This window comes from Synchiropus splendidus, chromosome 1 (genome assembly GCF_027744825.2).
Source record: "Synchiropus splendidus isolate RoL2022-P1 chromosome 1, RoL_Sspl_1.0, whole genome shotgun sequence".
NCBI classification, from domain to species: Eukaryota; Metazoa; Chordata; class Actinopteri; order Syngnathiformes; family Callionymidae; genus Synchiropus; species Synchiropus splendidus.
Window position 1 is genome coordinate 45,414,634 of NC_071334.1, and position 20,005 is coordinate 45,434,638.

At 40.3% G+C, this 20,005-nt stretch overlaps 1 protein-coding gene across 5 annotated transcripts in view; it reads left to right on the forward strand.

Annotated features, from left to right (window-relative positions):
- Nucleotides 1–2,381: 2,381 nt before the first annotated feature.
- Nucleotides 2,382–20,005, forward strand: part of rai14 (retinoic acid induced 14) — a 34,192-nt gene continuing 16,568 nt past the window's right edge. For 4 of the 5 annotated variants that reach the window (XM_053844851.1, XM_053844867.1, XM_053844875.1 and 1 more), the window contains exons 1-2: nt 2,382–2,622; nt 5,177–5,258. In XM_053844851.1, coding sequence (XP_053700826.1) covers nt 5,223–5,258 — 36 coding nt within the window. In that variant the 5' untranslated portion in view covers nt 2,382–2,622; nt 5,177–5,222. Of the gene's footprint in view, nt 2,623–4,798; nt 4,844–5,176; nt 5,259–20,005 lie in introns of all 5 variants that reach the window. The other variant, XM_053844859.1, reaches the window with a different exon arrangement.

The window sequence follows — 20,005 nt, forward strand, 5'->3', positions numbered from 1 at the left end:
ATGACCAAAGACGTGCGCTTCCGGTTTGTGGAGCATCAATACCTAACTTCCGGTTTTGTTCGACTTAATCGAGTCTAATATGTGACTCCTATCGTATTTGCAGGGCATGTATCGTTATGGTTGTCTGCGTTAGAGGACACATATGTTTATTAATTACTACCATACCGTGGTATACTGTGTTTGACACGTTTTTTTAATGCAGTAAGCCGTTTGCGATTCATCGGTTGAGCTTATCATCTTGCAGCAGTCACTCTTCGTTTTGAAGTCATATGACCGTCGCCACCCTGAATGAGGTCACTCTTAAGTCTTTTTGATACATTCCGGCAAATTTGAGTCGATTTAAAGAATCAGATACAACACGTTCGATTTGTGTTGGATTAAGTCATATCTCTTTCCTTTTAGTTTGATCAGACCAGCTTGTTGCCAGGTAACCGAATGTGGGTCAGTGAAGCGATTTACGACGCCATTTACATGACACAAATTCACAACGACACGATTGTCAGAGAAAAAGAAAATACGACCACAATAATAACCACACCAACTTTTCCGGGTGCGTATTGCAATGTAAGGCAAAACTGTCTGAGTCATAGTCTTTTAGTATAGTCCTTTACTTTACCGGAACAGGAAGTACAATATAACGTTGGAAACTTGACAAATTAAACCTCTCCGAAAGACCAACAGTATTTTGTTAAAATGTGAACGGAGAAACTAAGCTACACAGGGCGTCGACTGCAAAGGAGTATAACTGGTTATACCGAGACATGCTTGTGTTTGTTGTTAGGACATGGCTATAGTTGATCTGTCCAGTGAAAATTGAAGCGCGTTCAAAGTTTATTCACAAGTATTTTGACTTTAAAAATCTGGTCAACCGACTTCAAGTTGGACACTGGATAGAAAGCGTTTAGAAAAACAGTGTGATCTACATTGATTGAATCCTTACTTTTAACGAGTGTAATATGTGGTAAAACATAAACTGTCATTGTATAAATACTAGTGCTTAAAGTGCAACATAACGTTTTGAGACTTAATCAGCTTGTTATATTGCTCCAATTTCTGCTACCACAAAGTAATTCGATATCGTCTTCATTATTTTAAAATAAGATTTATTCTTCTTGCCGCTCCTTTTCAGTGAATAAATACAATAATAATAATAATAATAATAATAATAATAATAATAATAAAATTCAGAACAAAAGGGTTATATTGGTGTATTGTAGCTTGGTTATGGTTTCTGCAAACATAACTAATCTTTACTCAAAATGAGAAATGCCGTGATCAAAATAATTAAACAAATAGAATAGAATAATACTGTGCATGAAAGTTTAAAAAAATCCCTTTGTTTAAGTTGATTTCTGAGACCGATCTCAAGTGTGTCCAAACGTTTAGAATACAAATGGGAACAGATAGCAGATGTTTCTTTTTCATCAACATGAGGATTTTAAGAGGAATATATATATAAAAAGTTTAGGGACCCAAAAGACATTCCCTGTAAAAGCGAAAAGTGCGAGACTCCATCTTACCACTAGATGTCCTCAGGTTCCTGTGTCGTCTCGATTTTACCAAGTTCTTCGGTCGGTACTGAAGACTTGAATTTTCTCACCAACACGCAGTTATTAACGTTTGTTATTAACCTCACTCTATATGAACACTATTTTCTGGCGCTGCTCAAAAGTGCATGTTATTTTCTATTTAATAATTTCGCCATAGACGTCTTCAATAACAAGCATTTCGCACGTTAAACCCTCAGTGGTGTGTGTCGTGGCAACACTTTCTGTAGTGTAATAAATAAAAACGTATTTCTATTTGAGCGTATTTCGTTTTACATTTTCATATTTATTCCTGTTTATTTTTTCAATTTTAACTTCCACTGTATTGTATTTCCCCCTTTATTCCTATTTATATTTGCACATTATTTCCTTCATTTCCGAGTATTCCACAGTTTTTCCATTCTCATCTTCAAACGCTCACTCCATGATCGAAATAAATCAAAAACACACACCAAAACACCAACTCAAGCGTGCCACAGATACTTGACTTGTAACAGCACAACAACAGTATAGTGTGGTACACATAGTATATTCCAATAAAAAATGTGACAAGTCAATGCATATAATAAAAGAAGTAAACTTGACAAGAGGTGTCTTTAGAGCCAAATCTGTGCTTGTAAAAACAGCAGATGCTATTCATACCGAGCTATTTGCTCTACTTCTGTGCTAGTAGGGCATTTATTTCGCTAAATGAACAATCATCTACCACATTGTTGCTCTTTGATAGCGGCACAATGGCGGATCGGCGAGCACGAGAATTTGCGCGTTCTTGTGTTACACTGGTAGCGTGACGTCACTGGCACAAATCCAGTGAGAGAGCGCGCAGGAGGGAGGGAGAGCGAGAGAGGGAGCAAACGGGAGACGGTTCTATGAACACCACAACTTTTCATGTGAGTGGACCGAACCGGGCCGAGTCAGGATCGCGCTACTCCCGCAGGTTCACATCCCACCCCTCGCCTCATGTGAACAACGGCATTCGGTTCGATCCGCGACCCGCCATTTGACCCGTTTCTGGCAGGAAAGAGCGGCTTGTGTGTCAATTGTTTGTGGGCAGCTAAGGACTCCAGCACACACGGTGAGTGTCCACTCACTTTCTGTCATGCAAGTGCTCGGAATGTTGAATCGATAGTGTCGATTCCATGATACCTTTGGCGTCAATGTTGGAATGCTGTGCGTCCGAGGGATGCAGCTCGTGCTTGTTGGTTGTGTTCGTGCAGATAACGAAGCAAAGTATCTGTTAAATTTGGCAACTTTCTCTAGTTTCGTTGTCATATACCCTGTAAACTGCCATAAAATTGACCGGTGAGCTTGTAGCGCTTCATGTTCGTTTCACATATTGCATATGGAGTATTTCAAATGCTCTGTAAACGTCTTTTATTTGATAAATGAGCGCAATTTTGTTCAGTCTGAGGAAAGAATACGACAGTTCCCATGTCTGGTATATTAATATAATCATCTTACACACGTCTCAAGACCTGATAACAGCTGCCTTCAAGGGAGCCTAGTATTAAAAAAAGTTGTAGTGTCAACCTCTAAAATGTAAGAACAGCTAGTGTGTACTACATAGGTCATAGCTGGTGTTGGTGTTGAGAGCCTTGCCGAGATGTGTGGATAGCTTCCACGTCTTTTATAACAAAAACAGACACTTCATAGACATCAATATCATATAAATGTTTTTTAAAACGAACTTGCCGCATAACTAGTATTTTTTTCTAGGAGCAACCCTAAAGTTGTTTGTCAGAGGACAAAGGAGTGTTTTCCATTGGGTCATTGGGTCATTCATCCCACTTGTGACACCAATTATTGTTGGACAGCAAGAATAGTTGCAGGTTGTCCCTCTGCACACAAACTATCTATACTGCCGTCAACACTACAAAGCATAGTCTTTGGTTGTCCGTTTCAACATTGTGCAAAGATGTCTTCAAGCATAGTTTAGTGTTGTCATGGTAGCTGCTTTATTTATTCAACATATCATTGTCGCTGCAGAGGCCAGGCTAGTTCAGTGTTGACCTTTAAAACAGGTCAGTCAAACAGAGATTGGTATGAATCTAGAGATTGGTTCAAAATGTTGTTTGAGGTGCTGAAGACACATTCAGGCAAAGCTTTATGAAAAATGAGACAATACTTGATGTGAATGGTTGGTGCAGCTGTCTTTTCTTTCTTCATGCGGCACTGTTTTAAGGATTTTGTTTTGCTGCTTCACAGGCCATATTTTTATGCTTCATGTTTCATAATTCAGCAGCAGCTTCTGTAGTTGAAAGGATTGACTGTTGCTAGAGGAGACCAGACTTGCGGTAGCTGTCCTTGATTCTCCCACCCACCGTTGTTAAACCTCTTGTGCCACATTATCAGTCTGCCCACATAAGACTGTACACTGCTGGGATCTTTTAAACACATGCCTTATGAACATGAACATTCCAAAATTGAAAATGATACAGCAGAAGGGGATCATTTGCGCCCGTGGTGGACACTCTAAGCAGATACGGCAGACTGAACTATAATTATATTAGCGTTTATGATGAATGTAAAGTAACTAGGTTTTCTCCTGGAATGCTCACCGCGATGTGTTTGGGGTAAATAATTGACCTGGTCGGTTCAGGCATGAGAAATCGGAATTTGCTTGTGGGCAATTTTCAGAGATCCCAGCGGCTCCCAGCATGATTTAAACCATCGGTTAAGGAAAGGATACAAAGCCGCGTAGCATTTACAGCCACGGGTTTCGATTAAAGTAGCATGTGGTATGCTTTGTTCAACGGAACGGCTGCTTGTTGCTCTTGGAGCGAGTGAAGACTGTCAGATTTCCCACAGTTCCCAATTATTGTTTTTTCCCTCCACATTAAACACTACTTTATAGTTGCTCAAAATTAATGCAGTTATGGAAAAAAAGTTTTTCGGCAGCCCATTCATTTTACTGTGTGCAGGACTACTAAACATTAATTTCATGGTGTGAAGGTTTTTCTTCAGTTTAGAACACATGCACTTATTATGTTATTTGTTGGCTTCAATGTCAACAATGTTCAGAACTGACACATTGAAACCGAATGCAGTTTGGTTGGTTTGTAAAACCAAAACAAGAAATACAATTTGTATTTGTTTGTGTCTGTGTAATGCAGTCACACCTTGTAAAACACACAAAAATGTTTTTTCCCCACATTGATTCATGATAGTAATTGAGATTGTGTCTTATTGTTTTAGGTTGACAGAAAACTTTTTCCACAAATGCTTATGGACGTTACATTTTTGCCTTTCAGCACCCTGGCACTTGCATTTTGAAAATGTTGATCTACTAACCACATGTAGGTAACCTGCCCGTACCCTCTTGTCGTGATACAACAACAACATTAGAGCCATTTCAGTGAGAAAAAGATGGTAGAAATGATAGCACATACAAACACACTAGACAACTGCACGTACAATATGGTACAATCATGGCTCTAGCTTCATGTAAGATGGGAATGTGACATATTTATAGTGGCATTATTATTACATTTTAGTTAATACTGCTTCGAGGTAATTCCTATTCCAAATTGTAAAAGCGAAGCACAACAAATACTTCGGTCAGAAGAAGTTAAATTGATGAATTGTTAAAGAGTCACATTTCACAAAGTAGTCCTCTTTTTCCTTCACAGACTGGGTTAAATGACTGAGTGACAGATTGCATGGACCAGACTGAACATGAAGAGCCTCAAAGCCAAGTTTCGAAAAACTGATGTAAGTAACAAAACATGTGTTCATAGCTATTTAATGTGTGTCTGAGTCAGTGTCTGTGTATGTGAGGATTTGCAGATGATTTATAGCCGAGTTTTGCAACCTTGTAACCAGACTGCTGTGGATTATTGATGTAAGGCTGTGTAGCCACCAAAAACAGGAGCATGAATGTGCTTTAAGGTTTGAGTCTGAGTCTAATAATGAACAGCTTTTGCACTTACTTTCACAATTCCTTGAATGTTCTGAAAGATGCATTCAGAACTGAATAGAAAACTTGAAGCAACATCAAATGTAAAGAAGGATTTTGTCTGCAGACTTTCTCCTGACAGAAGTTACTGAGGTGTCACTTTTAAGAGTGTACTCAGCCCAATTAAGGCTGTAAATGAGTTCACTGTCTTCTGACTGCAGCTGACAAAGATTTGAGCCATTTCAAGTGAGTCAGTCTGGCAGAAATGTCCTGAGTAATATGGACACAATCCAATATATCCCACCAGCACAGGAAGTGAGGCGTCTCCACATTGTCTGACGCATGTTTTGTCATCCTGGCCTTCATGACACAGGGGCGAACTGCAAGCAGGAAGGGTCAGAGTTTGTCGAGTTTGTTATCATCGGAGTTGGTGACTTCATAAATGCATTGCTAAAAATATATATATTTATTCATCTGAAATTATTTGTTCGACAGACAAATCAACACTTGTTATTGCAGGACATTTGTTCTGAAGTGCAAGTCAGTTCTACCTGCTACTGCTGACACATTGCTTGAGCAGGATGTTTGATCTTACCTGAGGTTATTAAATACAAGTCACATCCAGTTTATCTGTGCCACGTGTAAATTGGCAGTCTCACATTATACCTAGAACGTTATATGCTAGATGAACATTATTTTATTTGTACTGTTTAGCTGGCTTATGGCTTCTTATAATTAAGAAACTCTTCTCATATATTATGGCACTGGACCAGGGCATGTAACCTAATAAGTAAATTATTACAAGCTCGCTCAGGTATGTGAGGAGCACAATGGTGTCTTTTGTAATGAGAAATGTTAAGCTACAGAGTGGTGTGCACTGCTCCAACAGTTTGTCTTCAAAGATCACCAGTCTACACCCTCTGTGTTGTCCGGCCTTTACGGAACATGATGCTCTGCTTCTGACTGAAATAACCAGAAGTAGGCGGCGAGGAGAAGAGTGTAACAGTGAATGTGTGTGTTGCCTGGAAACATGTTTTCAAAGACCTCACTGTCTCATGCATGACTTGAACTTTGATGAACGTGGCACCTCCAATCTCACATCCTAGTCTATTTAATTGCTCGATAGGTTGACTTTACCAAAGATTGACTGCAAAGTAGGACATGAGAAAAATGTTCCTCAAAAGCTTCAGGATTGAAGAGTGTCATTTGCTTCATGATGCTGAGTAGTCATTTATACATCTTCAACTTGTTGCTTGTGGCCTTTTGAAAGTAGGAGCCGGAGCTTGTCCCACCTACTTTGGGCGAGGGGACTCAACAGGTCGGCATCTCTCAGAGACAAATAACAATTAATGTTATTTGTCTCTGAGCCCACAGTTCTGGGCTGTAGGAGGAACCAGCAACCAGCATGCTATATTGTCTACATTTCAATTACAAGTAACATCCGACATTTTGTCATATCAAATTCTAGTTTCATCACAAAATATGTCTCAGGCCGGAGTGTGGATGTTAGCTCTCAAAAGGTCCCAGGTTGACCCATGATATCCTGGTCTCACAAAATACCCACCATAGGTCTCTGAGGAGCAGCACTGGCATGACTCCAACTTTCTGGCACAGGACTGAGCTCCGCAGCCTTTTCTGAAAAGGCGACACCAGCCAACTATCTGAGAAAACTAATTACGCAGCTTTCATCCACAACGTTCCTTCAGTTATGACCCAAAGTTCGTCTGCATTGCAGGGTCAGAGCTCATCGTAAGTCTGAGGTTCCTTCAGTAATGTTATATTTGCGACTGAGAATGCCACTAATTTTACTGTTTACTGCCAAGTTTAATGCAAAACACAAGCACTTCTGTTCTAGCCAGCATCTCCACTCTGGCCATTTCATTTGAGAACTCCATGGCTTTGACACTCGATGATTAAAATGAATGGACACACAGAGAAGAATGTTTCACAGGCTTGCGTGTGAACCTCACCGCCAAGAGTCATTCCTTTGGCTTTTTATAGAACCCAAGAACAACGATAATGAACCTGAAATATCTCTCTGGTTTTATTTTAGTGTTCGTGTGTCACAGAGAGATTACTGAGGAATGCTCCCCCACCATCAGCCCTCCTTTGTATTATTTAAATAAAGACTCATTTTTTCATGAGGTCATTTCCAAACCATTTGTGTTGAAATCAGTGTTTTAATGTCAAATCCAAGTGCTTCACTTAAAAGTTCCTCCTCTAGCATAGTGAATTGAGCACATCAGGAATTGGCACAGTCACCTCAGTATAACATGAGGCCTGAATAAGGGAGAAACATAAAAAATGTCGCAGGAGGAGAGAGGAGTATTTAATTTAATGAGATCCAGAGAGTCTCCCAGTGTAATGGTGCTCCAGATGATAATGAAGCACAGACTGTGTAACTGTCGACTCTCTAATTTATGAGGTGATTCATCTAATGAACTCTCTTTTTTTGCTTTTGCCATGAGCTTTACAGCATCAATTTATATTCATATTTAACACCAGAAGCCAATAACTTGTTTGTCTATAGAGTTTTCTACAGTTGGGAAATAATATTGTTTGTCAAGGCAGTAAAAGATTATCTGTTAAGTCCTTGTCACATGCCAGTGGTTGCTTAGGTGTGACTTGCTATCATAACATCATTCAGTGCGACATTGAGACAGACAACACAACACTTATGCATTATACACTCTGACAGCTTCAGAAAACAATAACGGTTTATTCTTTGATAAGCTTAAGATGGATTGCGAGGAGAAGCGAGTCCATGTCAAGTCTCAAGTCACAGATAGGTGCAACGTAAGTGTGACTCAAGTCCACGTTGCAGCCTCGAGCCCCTATGTCGACAGGAGCTTTTAAAAGCATCACCATATGCCAGTCTTGTACATAAAAGTGCAGTTTAAATGATCTGACCAGTCAAACATCTGCCATCCTTCTATAAGGGATGAAGTTCAGACGTTTGGTTGTCACGGTCAGCCTTGAAATATTATTATTCTTCATATGTATTTATCTAAACGTAACTGGCTGTAATGGCAGCAGTTTGCATCCCTCAGAAAGAATTGCAAATTCAAATTTGAATAATAATCTGTGTCAATGCTACACACAGATTAAAGGGGAATCAACAGACAGTTCAGTCCTTTCAGACACAATAGACCCTGCATGATAAGAGCTTTTTCGAAAGACCCAGTTCTCCCGTGTTTCACCTCTTCCACTGACAAGTAACAATCTGAGAACTTCAAATACAAAAGTGTCTGTATGTGTGTGTCTGATCTGGACATGATCTTGTGTTGGTTCAAACCGCTTCAGAAGCAGTTCTTTGTGAAACGGTGATTGATGTTCTAGACTGCTGTAAATACCACTGCTCACTAAAGTGGGTCAATCCTGCCAGTGTTGGGGGCTGGTGAACACCCAAAGACCCAGAGACTCCAAAACAACACTGTTGCTAGCTTGACAGTTAAGGACAACATCCTTATAGTGTGAATCTTTTATTTTTTTACATCAGACTTCATCAGACATCCGTATTTAATTAGGATTCTTTGCTGATCAATTTGTTCAACTCAAAACTTGCAAAGTGAAGTTTCTGTGTCTCTTATCTTGAAACACCTTCAATTTGTAATATTCACTTGATAATAAGTGCAATACTCATTCTTTAACATTGTGTTGAGCAAGGTCCAAGTGAGTCAGTCCTGTTTCACGTATGACTCCTGCAACGTTTGCTACGTGACTTCATTTCTGTTATGAGTGGTGTGAGACTCTCTCTGCCTAGACATGTCGCTAGATTACATCGCTGGTCTTTTGCTTTGGTCTGCGGATGGTTTAGGCCGTGTGTGTAATAAGGGACGTGCTGCCTGTGAGTCTGTGCGAGCACGTTTATAACAAGTGAATGGTGTAATCCAATTTCTGGGAATGGGTTTGGCCAACAGCCACCCACGGATATAGTTATTCCACCCCACTGATGCCTTAGCATTGAGCTGTCCAAAAATGTTTCCTTCCTGCGTGTTCCTTAACTTTACTGCAGACTCTTGAGTCTTCTAAAGATAAACCTGAATTGAGTGTCTCTGTTGACCCACTAATGGGTCAGGGTGTGCACACCAACTCTGCTTCTAAGTACTATAAGTGATAAGAGCCCTGTTTGACGTTTTCCAGACTGGTTTGCTGTTGTAAAGTATTGTTTCCATTTTTGCTTGGGAAGGTTGAGGATCTCATATTCATTTTTTTTTATCTTTACAAGTAAGAAATACTTTCTTAAACGAAACTGTTGTTTAGACAAGTCATATAAAACCTCAAGGTGTCATCATGTGAATGCCTTCTGAACGAACTTGTATTTCCTAAACCATTATATGACCGACACAAACAACCTAAGCTGCAAAATAATGTTCTTCAAATCCACAAGTGACGTTTAAGATTGTGGTTACACTTAAAATGGTTCAGACATTCACTACTGTTGACCAGACCTGGAAGTGGACTGTGTTTAAGTTGAGATCGACTTGACTGGGGGGCTAAAAAAACATGTCATATGTAGTTAGTTTAATCTCGATTATGTCTAATCTACTTCCTCCCCATGAGACCACATTAACAACTTCCCCACAGACTTGCTCTATTTTGCTTATTATTGCATTGATTCTTTGAAATGATTTCACTCTGGCTCTTTAATTAGCAGGAGTGCTTGTAATATATGCTGTTGTCAGCCCAGTTTTTAACCCTAAACCAAGATCCTGCTTTGCCTATGCTCCCCCACCGCTGCTTGACTAAGCAGGATAAGCAATAGCATACACAAACCCTCCCCACTGTGTGTCTAATTGATACGTGGATTATCGCGTCTCCTCTCACTCAACGCAGCTGTTTCATGGCTTCAGTTGCACAATGAAAACGTACAACATGTATGTATGTTTTGAACACTAGTAACTCAAAACAGTGGAACAGAAATGTCTGAAACGCAAGTTGGCACACTCCAAGCTGCTATTCATTGTATGAGTGAAGAATGTAGCTCCCTAAATACCCTCTTCATACTATATTTAATTCAATTAGTGGTTACATGTTAGCGCAGGCATCCTTCAGGGGTGAAAGGTTACCATGCTAACTTGTGTATTTTCTAAATAGTCTGCTTGGGTTTGCTTTATTTGGCTCACACTGACTCTGTTTGGCATGGAATGCAGTATTCTGGCAGACTGCAGTGAGAAGTATTCGGACAGGGGGTGACGGTTAACCCTCCGGGAAATCCCGTCATTAATCTGGTGGAGGAGAGTGTCTCTCTGTGTATGCAATATCAGCAGGAGGGAGGGCTTCTTGCTTACTTTAGGGATTTGCGGGCTGAGATTGTCGAAAGTGGCAGTGTGTTGTGGCCAGATTTGAAGTGACTGGGTAAGGTGATTCCAGTGATGTTGCCATAAGACTTTCAAGTTACCTAGGAATCGCATCAACTGATTTCACTTGGAACTCTTGTGGGATGGAAGACATACCACGACCAAAAAGAGATTGAGTTCCATCTTGCATGATGGGACTCACTATCAAATATTCAATATTCTCTGAGTTCTCTCTGATTGTGCTCTTCCAAACCAAAGGACCTTGGAAGAATTTGAAGGACGAAAACGAGAAGTTGTGTTGCAACATGGAGATGACGTGTGAGTCAGTTTTGTTTTTACTAACCTTGAGGTTTGTTTAAGTGGCTCTAAATGCTTCAGTGAATGATATTTTTGATCAGTTCAAACTGGAACACAGCTGGCCCGGTGCATCACATCATTTTTAGCTCTCTCAATGTAAACAGCACCTTTTGAGTGAAGCGGACATTTTGTTAAAATTCAGCTGATATAACGTAGTACTTCCAAACATCTAGAATTTATTTTGATGCGAAGCTACTGTCTTGGTGTGAGATTTGATTTAAAAAAAATCACGATTGGGCCTTTATAAAAACAGATCCTGCCGAGTCCCTCAAGTGATTGACCAGAGGACTGGAAGTTGAAAAGTAGATTCTTTATAACTTGATCCAATTAAAGCAAGAGCTGCATATAGGATCACATTATTCCCCATTGGCCTTTAACTAGTGCTCCATGCTGAAACCTGCTCATCAGCAAACACTGAAAGTTTCTCACATGAAAGCGAAGCGGTGATCCTGGTTTCTGCATCTGTTTGCATGCTCATTTCTGTCTGGGTGTGTATTTGTGTATAGGCGTGTTTGTCTAGTGTGAGGTGGTGAGGACGTCTGTGATGATGTAAGGTGTCTGGTACAACCTCAGTGGTAGTAATGTTTTGCAGCCTATGACTCATGACTCAGCATGTTGCTTCAGAGAAATGTATTATAAACCAGTAAAGATTGCTCACAGCCACGACATCTTCTGCACCGTTGGGTGTCTGCTGAACTCATTACACACCTCAGATGAGTTTGCAATGTGATCTTTTTTTAATTTAAATAGCAGTTGGACAGTTAAGCGCTTGAGATCTAAGTTCCAAATAATTTATCAATAAAACGGCAAATGTTTCTGACTCCAGCTCATTTTTTTCTAGTTACAGAGCTATGGCTTGTGATATGAAACTGAGAAAGGTAAATTTGCCGCTGTACTAAAACTTCCCTCTAAAGTGCAGGGGGAAACTGTGTTTAAACTTCAGAAACAACTGCATGCCAAAACTCGAGTGACAGGCCAGTGAAGTAGTGGAGTCTGTGAAAGTTAGGCTCGCTGCCACTTCTTGAATCGGAATACTGTGTTTAGTTTGGCCTTGTCTGCAATACTGGAACAATATTTAAGCAAGGAGATGGATAGGGGGTTAGACTCCGTTCACCTGGAAAAAACCCTGAGAACTTTCCTTCTTGAGTGACTTTTGGCATTTCAGTGCTGGAATTGCTGCTTACTTCCTCAACATGTTTTCTTTGTGAGGTTGGACAGTTGTGTTGTGCCCCATCCAATATCTGAGCTGATGAGAAATGATGAGTTTATAGATGGCCAGGTGAAGACAGACCATGTGAAACTGCTCTGCACACCCTCCCTGTGAGTGCACTGAAGGTCAGGGTGCTCTCTAACGTCCCTCTGTGATGGACGGCCTGCATGTTTAATGAAGCTGGTTGATTTCCAAGTGCAGCAGTGTTTATTTTGGGTCCAGGAAATGTTATTTGTGTCAGGAGGAAGTGTCAAACGCAGGCGTTCTTTCTGTTACTCTGGTTACTCTGTACTTTTCCTTCTTTTAGATTACAACTGTCGATTTAAAATCCCAAAACACAGTATTTCTAGAATCATCTGTATTTGATGAACACAATAAGTCTTGGAAGCTGAATTCCACTGCAGTGTTCATACATGTTTTTCTTTCTTGCTTTACAAAAGAGGTAATTAAACTGTCAGTGAGAAATGACTATTGTTGGCTTCAGAAGGTGAAGTAGTGAAAGTGAAACTTTAAATGTAATTGTTTAAAATTAGAAAAAAAAATGTCGCTGGAGTCGACGAGAGGGAGGAAGTAGGAGTGCATGGCTGAAAATACCAACTTCCAAAGGAACAGGAAAGAAAGAAGATTGACACTCTACAGTATCTTGAACCTTTCATCTGCATTTACGGGTCTTATCTGCAACAAAGCAGATGCTCCAGTGTCCTCAAACAATACTTCCTGTCTTTTGGGCACCAGATTAAACAGCTTTGTTCTTCGTACAGACATAAATACACAGGCACATACACCACATTAGTTTACTCGAATAGGAAACAGAAACCCAGAATAAGGGTTTGCAGACGGGCTTGTTAAACAGAGAGCAGATGGTTGCTCTCATGATAAAGTATGCTGCCATGGATTACTCAACGTGGCACAATCTGGAAAACAAATGTAGATAATGAAGTAAACATGTAATCTGGTGTTTTATTTACAACTGGCATGCACAGGACCACTCAAGTATAATCAAGACGTTAGGAATGAGATTAGAAGCTTCTCAAGATGAAGATGCAATACTTCTAGAAATCTCAACTGTGAACCCTGTTCTGTCTGTGCCTCCCTGGTTAGTCATGATCATGCTAAAGACTGCCAAAGACCACTCTCCTGCAGCTGATCCAGTAAACGTCTGGGCTGTGATTTATACTCGTGACGTAGCTGTGCTAATTTGGATAAAACAGTAACTTAACAAACTGGTGTGGCTTCATCTGCGACGTCAAGAGAACAAGCAAAACGGTTTGAAGCTGTCCTGCCAGTTGCTAGAAGGAGCCTGATCTGTGTAGTCTTTCCATGCAAATTAGTAATGAACAAAACAGAATCTGCTGAAGTGCATCTAGGGCTGGACGATGATGGCAAAAATGCTAATCGTGATTATTTTGATTCACATAATAATCACGATTATTCCAATGATTATTGAACTACAATAAAACAATGTGTCACGTATAAAGAATTATTTAACTGTTATATTTAACCTTCTTCATGCAGGTTAAATGTTTCTCTCTAGAAACACCAATCTGTAAGGTCTGGCTTTAGAGAACAGTGGAGACAGGAGGCAGTATAAGTTCAGCAGACAATTGGCTTGAATGCATAGATTTTTATGTGCTTCTGTTGTAAGATGTGATTTCACATTCTAAGCTTTTTTTTAGTCATTTTCATGAGAGGACAAGTCACTCCTTCGATTACAAAACTTACATATTTGCGCGCTCTTCCTGCGTGTCTGCAGCGTGATGAATGACAAGGAGCGCTTGATTTTATCACCCCTGTCTCGGGTTGAGCGTGAGCGATTGTTCTTATGCGACTACCCACTTGTTACGAAAACAATTGGTTTTCGAAACATCTCCGGCAAGCAGCTAGCACTGCTGCTGTGAGCCCAATGAGCGTCTGCTCCTCCGAGGTTCTTACGCTGAAAACCTTGCCGCTGCTGTAAAGACAACCGAGTTGGTAGCTAACAGTGGCTAATATTAGCGTCCCCACGCGCTTTTTGTCACCAGCCAACTCGGTGCTGTCACTGCCGAAAGGGGTGGATTGTGTTTCTAGATTTTAGACCAGAATTTCCTCAGCAGTCTTTCAGATTTCTTTTTCACCTCACAGGTGCATTTTTTGAAGCGAAGAGCCATCGCTCAGGCTGCGCTGCACGGTGTTTGACCACTATTCTGATTGTGACTGTTGCCTTTTTTTTTTTTTTTGCACAGCCGTATGTTTTCGGCCACCGAATGTTTGGTGCATTTCTCCTCTTACTCTGAAGAAAGTGACGTTGTCATTACTAGTTGACTCATGAAACTGTCGGCAACTAATTTTATAGTCGATTATAGTTGACCAAGTCGACTATTTCTTGCAGCCCTAGAATAACTTTAACAAGGAATCAGTCTCACCAAATATGAAGTTTTGGCTAACGTAAGACTGTGAATCCAAGTTATTGTGTAAGTCGACTCCCTGACGTTGGATTTCAGAAATCTATCATTTCAGTTGCCTTATTTTTTTGTAGGTGAAAACTGTGGAGTGGTTTCAGATTCAAAGGTCCAATTTGAAACTCCTCGTTGTATTAATGCCAAGCATCTGGCATTAATGGCTGGATTTCTTTGGAATTAGTTCTGGATATGTGCAGTGCATGTCTGGCCCCAAATAGTCTAATCCTTCGATTTCCTGGCTCCAACAGTCAAGTGTTAGCTGTATACAACTTTTTTGTATTTTAGTGTCAGCTCAGTTCCTGATTTTGGTTGATAGTGCTGCACATAATGTATGTCAGATTGAAAATCAAACATTTCCATCATCAGACTAATCTGAATAAACTACTCAAAGACTGAACAAGCACCTTGATCCACCGATAACCATCAAGGAAGGGAAATAAAGTGGCTGGGGCTTTGCAAACACCTGAATCGTGATTTAACATGTAGGTTTCTGAGTAGGTTCCAATAAACAGAAACAGTACTCTGTTTATGTAGAAACCATTAAGCTCACAAACATTTGCAGTCACTTGAGAATGTCTGCTTTCACTGCAATCTGGTCCAAACTCGTGGTAATGCCATGTGTTTGAAGTGGCTCCTTAGGAGATTTACATTGAGAAAATTGCACAATGACGAGAGTGTCATTACCGTAACAGAAGTAAACATTTTACATGAAGCCTTCCATTGTTGTCTCCTGGACTTCTTTAGCTCTGCTGCTCTCTAGTCCAGTTGTTATCCCTTGCTTTGACAAACAGGAAGCACTTAGTGTTATCAGCTATTCGTTTTGCGTAGTAATGATTGTCACTGTAAAGAAAGACAGTAACAAATGCTTCTGTCCACACCCCGATCACTCTGTAAACACTTTTCCTCCCAGAAAAGAGCAGCACAGAGACATGTCCCTGTGTGTCTGGTCTCGTTCTTGCATGATGTCACTGATTGTGACCTTTGTTTTAGTGACTCTTTAGATGCTGTTTGAAACCAGTGTTGATTCATCTGACTGTATTTCCAAAGAGTTCTTGCTGTGGTTAAGAGGGATTTCTATGCGGCTTTTGCAGGATTAAATAATGTTCATTTGTTGAATTGTTATCCAGGTGTTTCTGAAAGTCTTTCTCAATAATGCTGTACAACTGATTTCAGTTCCTTCAGTAATGCCTCAAGATGATAAACTGCTGTTGTTACCTACAAATGTCTTCCTATTGAGGGGAAGACATTTCCGGAGGGTCCCCTTGGACTTCACTTCCTGCTTTTCAACTTTACTGATAAGTTCTTTTTGTGGTTGTTTGCCAAACACATGTGGAGGGACATGCTTTTTAGGAATAAAGTGCAGTTTCTTGTAACATTATTTATATGTTATTATCTACCTGCTTACATCTATTGTCTCCTATAAAATACTGCGATTAGAGCAACAATTTGGGGAATATATTTTGCTTGTTTGCTTAAGTTATTTCTCAACAAAAACATTGTATCAAAACAATTGATAATGCTGTAGCAGAATTGTGCTTTCTCTTTGTTGACATCTTTTTGTAGTAACATTTCCCCTGTTAACATTTTTCTGTCATGGTATTGCATTTGTATGTCCTTTCAGTTGTCGTCTTTATAAATATTACTACACTCACAACTACTACACAATGACTACATAAATAGAATTGGTTTGGCGGTGTCTCACATCAGTCCCAGTATATGATATGCCCCGCCCCCACTCTGCCTGAGATGTTAAGCCAGCCAAATATACTGTGTTGTTTGGAGAATTGGGGGGAGCTGAAATGCATATTGAAGGACTTAAAATGAGTTTTTAGTTAGTAAGATAGACAAGATATTCAAGAAATATCAGTGATGTCTGTCTTAAGTTCACAAATCATTTAAACTTTTGCCATTTAATTTCTGCTTTCATTGACTACACTTGGGTTTTCTGCTGCTCATCGGAGCATGAGATTTGCGTGTGCTTACCCTCTCCCTTCCACTCATGAAAACTAGTCTGCTGAGTGCTGTGAGAAGCAGAAAATAAATCAGTTCCAGCTCAGTAAAATGACGGTTAGATCCTCATCTTTTTGTTACTTTGCTCTTGTTGGGCCACTTTGGTCCCAGTGTGAATGTTGCGTCCCTGTATACGCGTTCAGCATCCGCGGGCCGGAGTGGGGCATTGCATTCCGCTCCACTTCAACCTGTCCATTATGATGCCGTCGGTGTGGTTGAGCTCTGCAGCGACAGGCCTTCAATTGTGCTCAGTCGATTACCATCACAGGGGACATTACTCACACTGTGCAGCACAGCTCAGACATGATTTCTGTAAATGGCTCTGTAAGGTGTTAGTTTTGTTTTGCTTCAGATCGATGGCACGATGTATTAAAATGCTGAAGTGAGCTCTGCGAGACTGCAGTAGAAATCCTGGCAACCCGCTCCACCACTTCAGCAGTGTCAGCGCCATCCACCCGTGTCAGTACACGGTCTGGTTATGGCCTAGCAGGAGTGGTTCGTCACCAGTCAGAGATTATTAGGACTGTCTGACCCATGTTTCACATGTTTCCTCTTTATGTGATCATTTCCTTGTCCAGTATCAAGTGCTGTTGTCGCTGTGACACATGGTGTCGCGTGTGATTCAAAGTCCACATGCAGTGTTGAAAATGTACTGTATCCACTTCCTTTGTCTCCATCGACTGGCTCCTTGTCTAGGCACCCAGTCTAGAGAAATAGAAGCCCCATGTGTCTGACTTTTGGGATTGGCAGTACCCCTCAACACTGTGACCGGGGTGGGGGTATATACTTTTTTCATGTGCTTCCTTTCTCTGATCTTATTTAAGTTAATGGTAATTCTACTTCTTATTTACAAGACTTGAAGCCAATATTGCACAGTGATTTAAGATCTTTCTTTTTACAGTGAAGTAGTTATAAATCTATGTTTTTCACATCACTGTATGCATCAATTTATCTAATTTCCCCTCTGGGGTTTAGTAAAAAATGTCGAATAAAAATGTGAATAACTAAATGACGACATTTGATAAGCGGTTTCGGTGCACAGTGCTGTAGTTTTGGTTGTCACTATAAAGATGTATTTAGGAAGCTACTACAGTGTTTTTTAAGCACTTTTCTTGTCAGACAGGACATGTTTTCAGCTCTATTGATAAGTCTACCTTATGACCGAGAACAACATCAATATAAAATGGTGAAGTTCAACAAACACACTTGGACCAGCGAGTGATGAAGGTAAACTGATAAATGCATGGGTGTGTACATTTATACAGGATTTATGGTGTGCATTGACGATAAAGGACATGTGCAGAGCAGATGGTAGACTGGAAGTTCACACAAGGTGAACGTAAAATGATGTGCTCATTTGGTGATGGGTTCATTTGATAAAAGACAGAAGAGTGCAATCCTCCTGTTCTTTGTGCTTCTGTGTCCTAATCGAAAACAACTGATGAACTACGGCAGCAGGAGCGAATCTTTAGTGAAGCAAGTAATGAGAAGCGGACGTCTGGTCTCCATCTCACTGCTGGATGGAGTGGAGGTGTTTTGTCTCGTGAGCTCTCTTAATGCTCCATTAAATACATTCAATTTCGATTTATTGTGGAAGAACTCCCTCAAGTCTCTGGCACGGGTGGAAATAACCGTCAGGGTCAGGTATGATGGGACAGATTAATCCAGCACATGCAGATTGACATGAATAATCTGAAGATTTGCAGTGTTGAGTGCTCAGTGTTTTGAAATGCTTTGTTATTCAGGTTTCATAAAGGCCTCTCCCTTGAATTTCCCTTCTCTCAGAAAGCCTTCAAGGCAAAGTCGTATCCTCAGCAGCAGTCATATGAGCAAAAAAAAAAAAAACCTGATCTGAATGGCTCATGAGTCAATCACAAGATCCAAGGAACTCACCGGCATGCATCAATTCCAGCACAATTCATAGCGTGTCACCCAGATATGTTGCCAGATTTTGCAAAGCTTCATTTAACTCAGATTTTAGATTTAGAGTTAGATGGAGTTGACATACTTTATTGAGGTAAAGTTACTTCTACTGTATATGTTGGACATTTGTGCTGCACGTCAGTCAAAATAAGATTCAAAAAGAGTCTGAAAATCCATAAATTTGACAGTAACACAGCATGATTGTTCACTTAACAATATTGGATTTTTTTAAAATCAGGTTGCCTAATCTGTGAGCATTTTTGTGCATCATGGTTGCAAGATTCACAGCAAATCACAGGATTAGATTTAAGAGTAGAATGATGTCTTTAAAAAAAAAGACTGTTGCAGGATTTTAGGACCATTTCATGACTGATCTGGATAAAAATGTGGAGAGATGTCATGTGGGGGAGGGGCAAGATTGATCGGCTGCTAAGCTGACAGAGAACAAGCTAAATGGACAGTCTTAACGCTCAGTCTAATGTCACAGACGGAAACAGCCAGCTGTGTTTGTCCGTCGGCAGATAAAAGCAACTCGTGTTTTTCACAACTATGCTTTCATTATAAGGTGTGTGTGCATGCAGCGAATGTGCAGTGAACAACCGTCTGCCAGGAACTGACATGTGACTGCATAAAAATCTTGTGGCTTATAATGTGGTGCAGCCCACATCTGTGAAAACAAGTGGGACATGACCCAAACAGAAAGGTCCATCTTCTTCAGCACTACAGCAGTCTTCGGGACAAACAGACGCGGAACACATTTGATAATAAAAAAGGGGGCAGAGTTTAAACAAATCATTCAGCCGACTAGGAAATGGAGTCGGAATTCTTCCTCCAGAAAACCTGCTCCCTGTGTACATTTCATTTGGAAGTTTGTTTTGCGACTGTAAAATCTGCATAAATCCTGTTCTGGCTGTAATAGGAGAGTCTAACTAGTTTAATATACGCTCAGAAACTAGAAGACTTCAAACTGATTTCCAATTTAAGCTCTTGGCTCAACAAAAAATAGAAATATCTCATCTCTAAGCTTGATTTTGCAGTTGTAACATTTGCTGTTGCATACAACATATCCTGTCCAATCAGAGTCATCATCAAATACAGTCGTCAGACTGTGGACCCAAACGCAACAGACCCAAGAAATTAAACTGAAGGAAGTCTTCAGGCTTCTCTGTATCAAGTTTCAAAGACGAAATGTGGGCTGCTTAATAACTACTCTTTGCAGGTCAATGACTATTTACCAGCATAAAAGAGCCTTTTACAAGACAATTAGATTTGACTGCTGGTAATTTAACAGTCCCAAGTGGAGTGCAGTTTGAAGCTACTCTGCC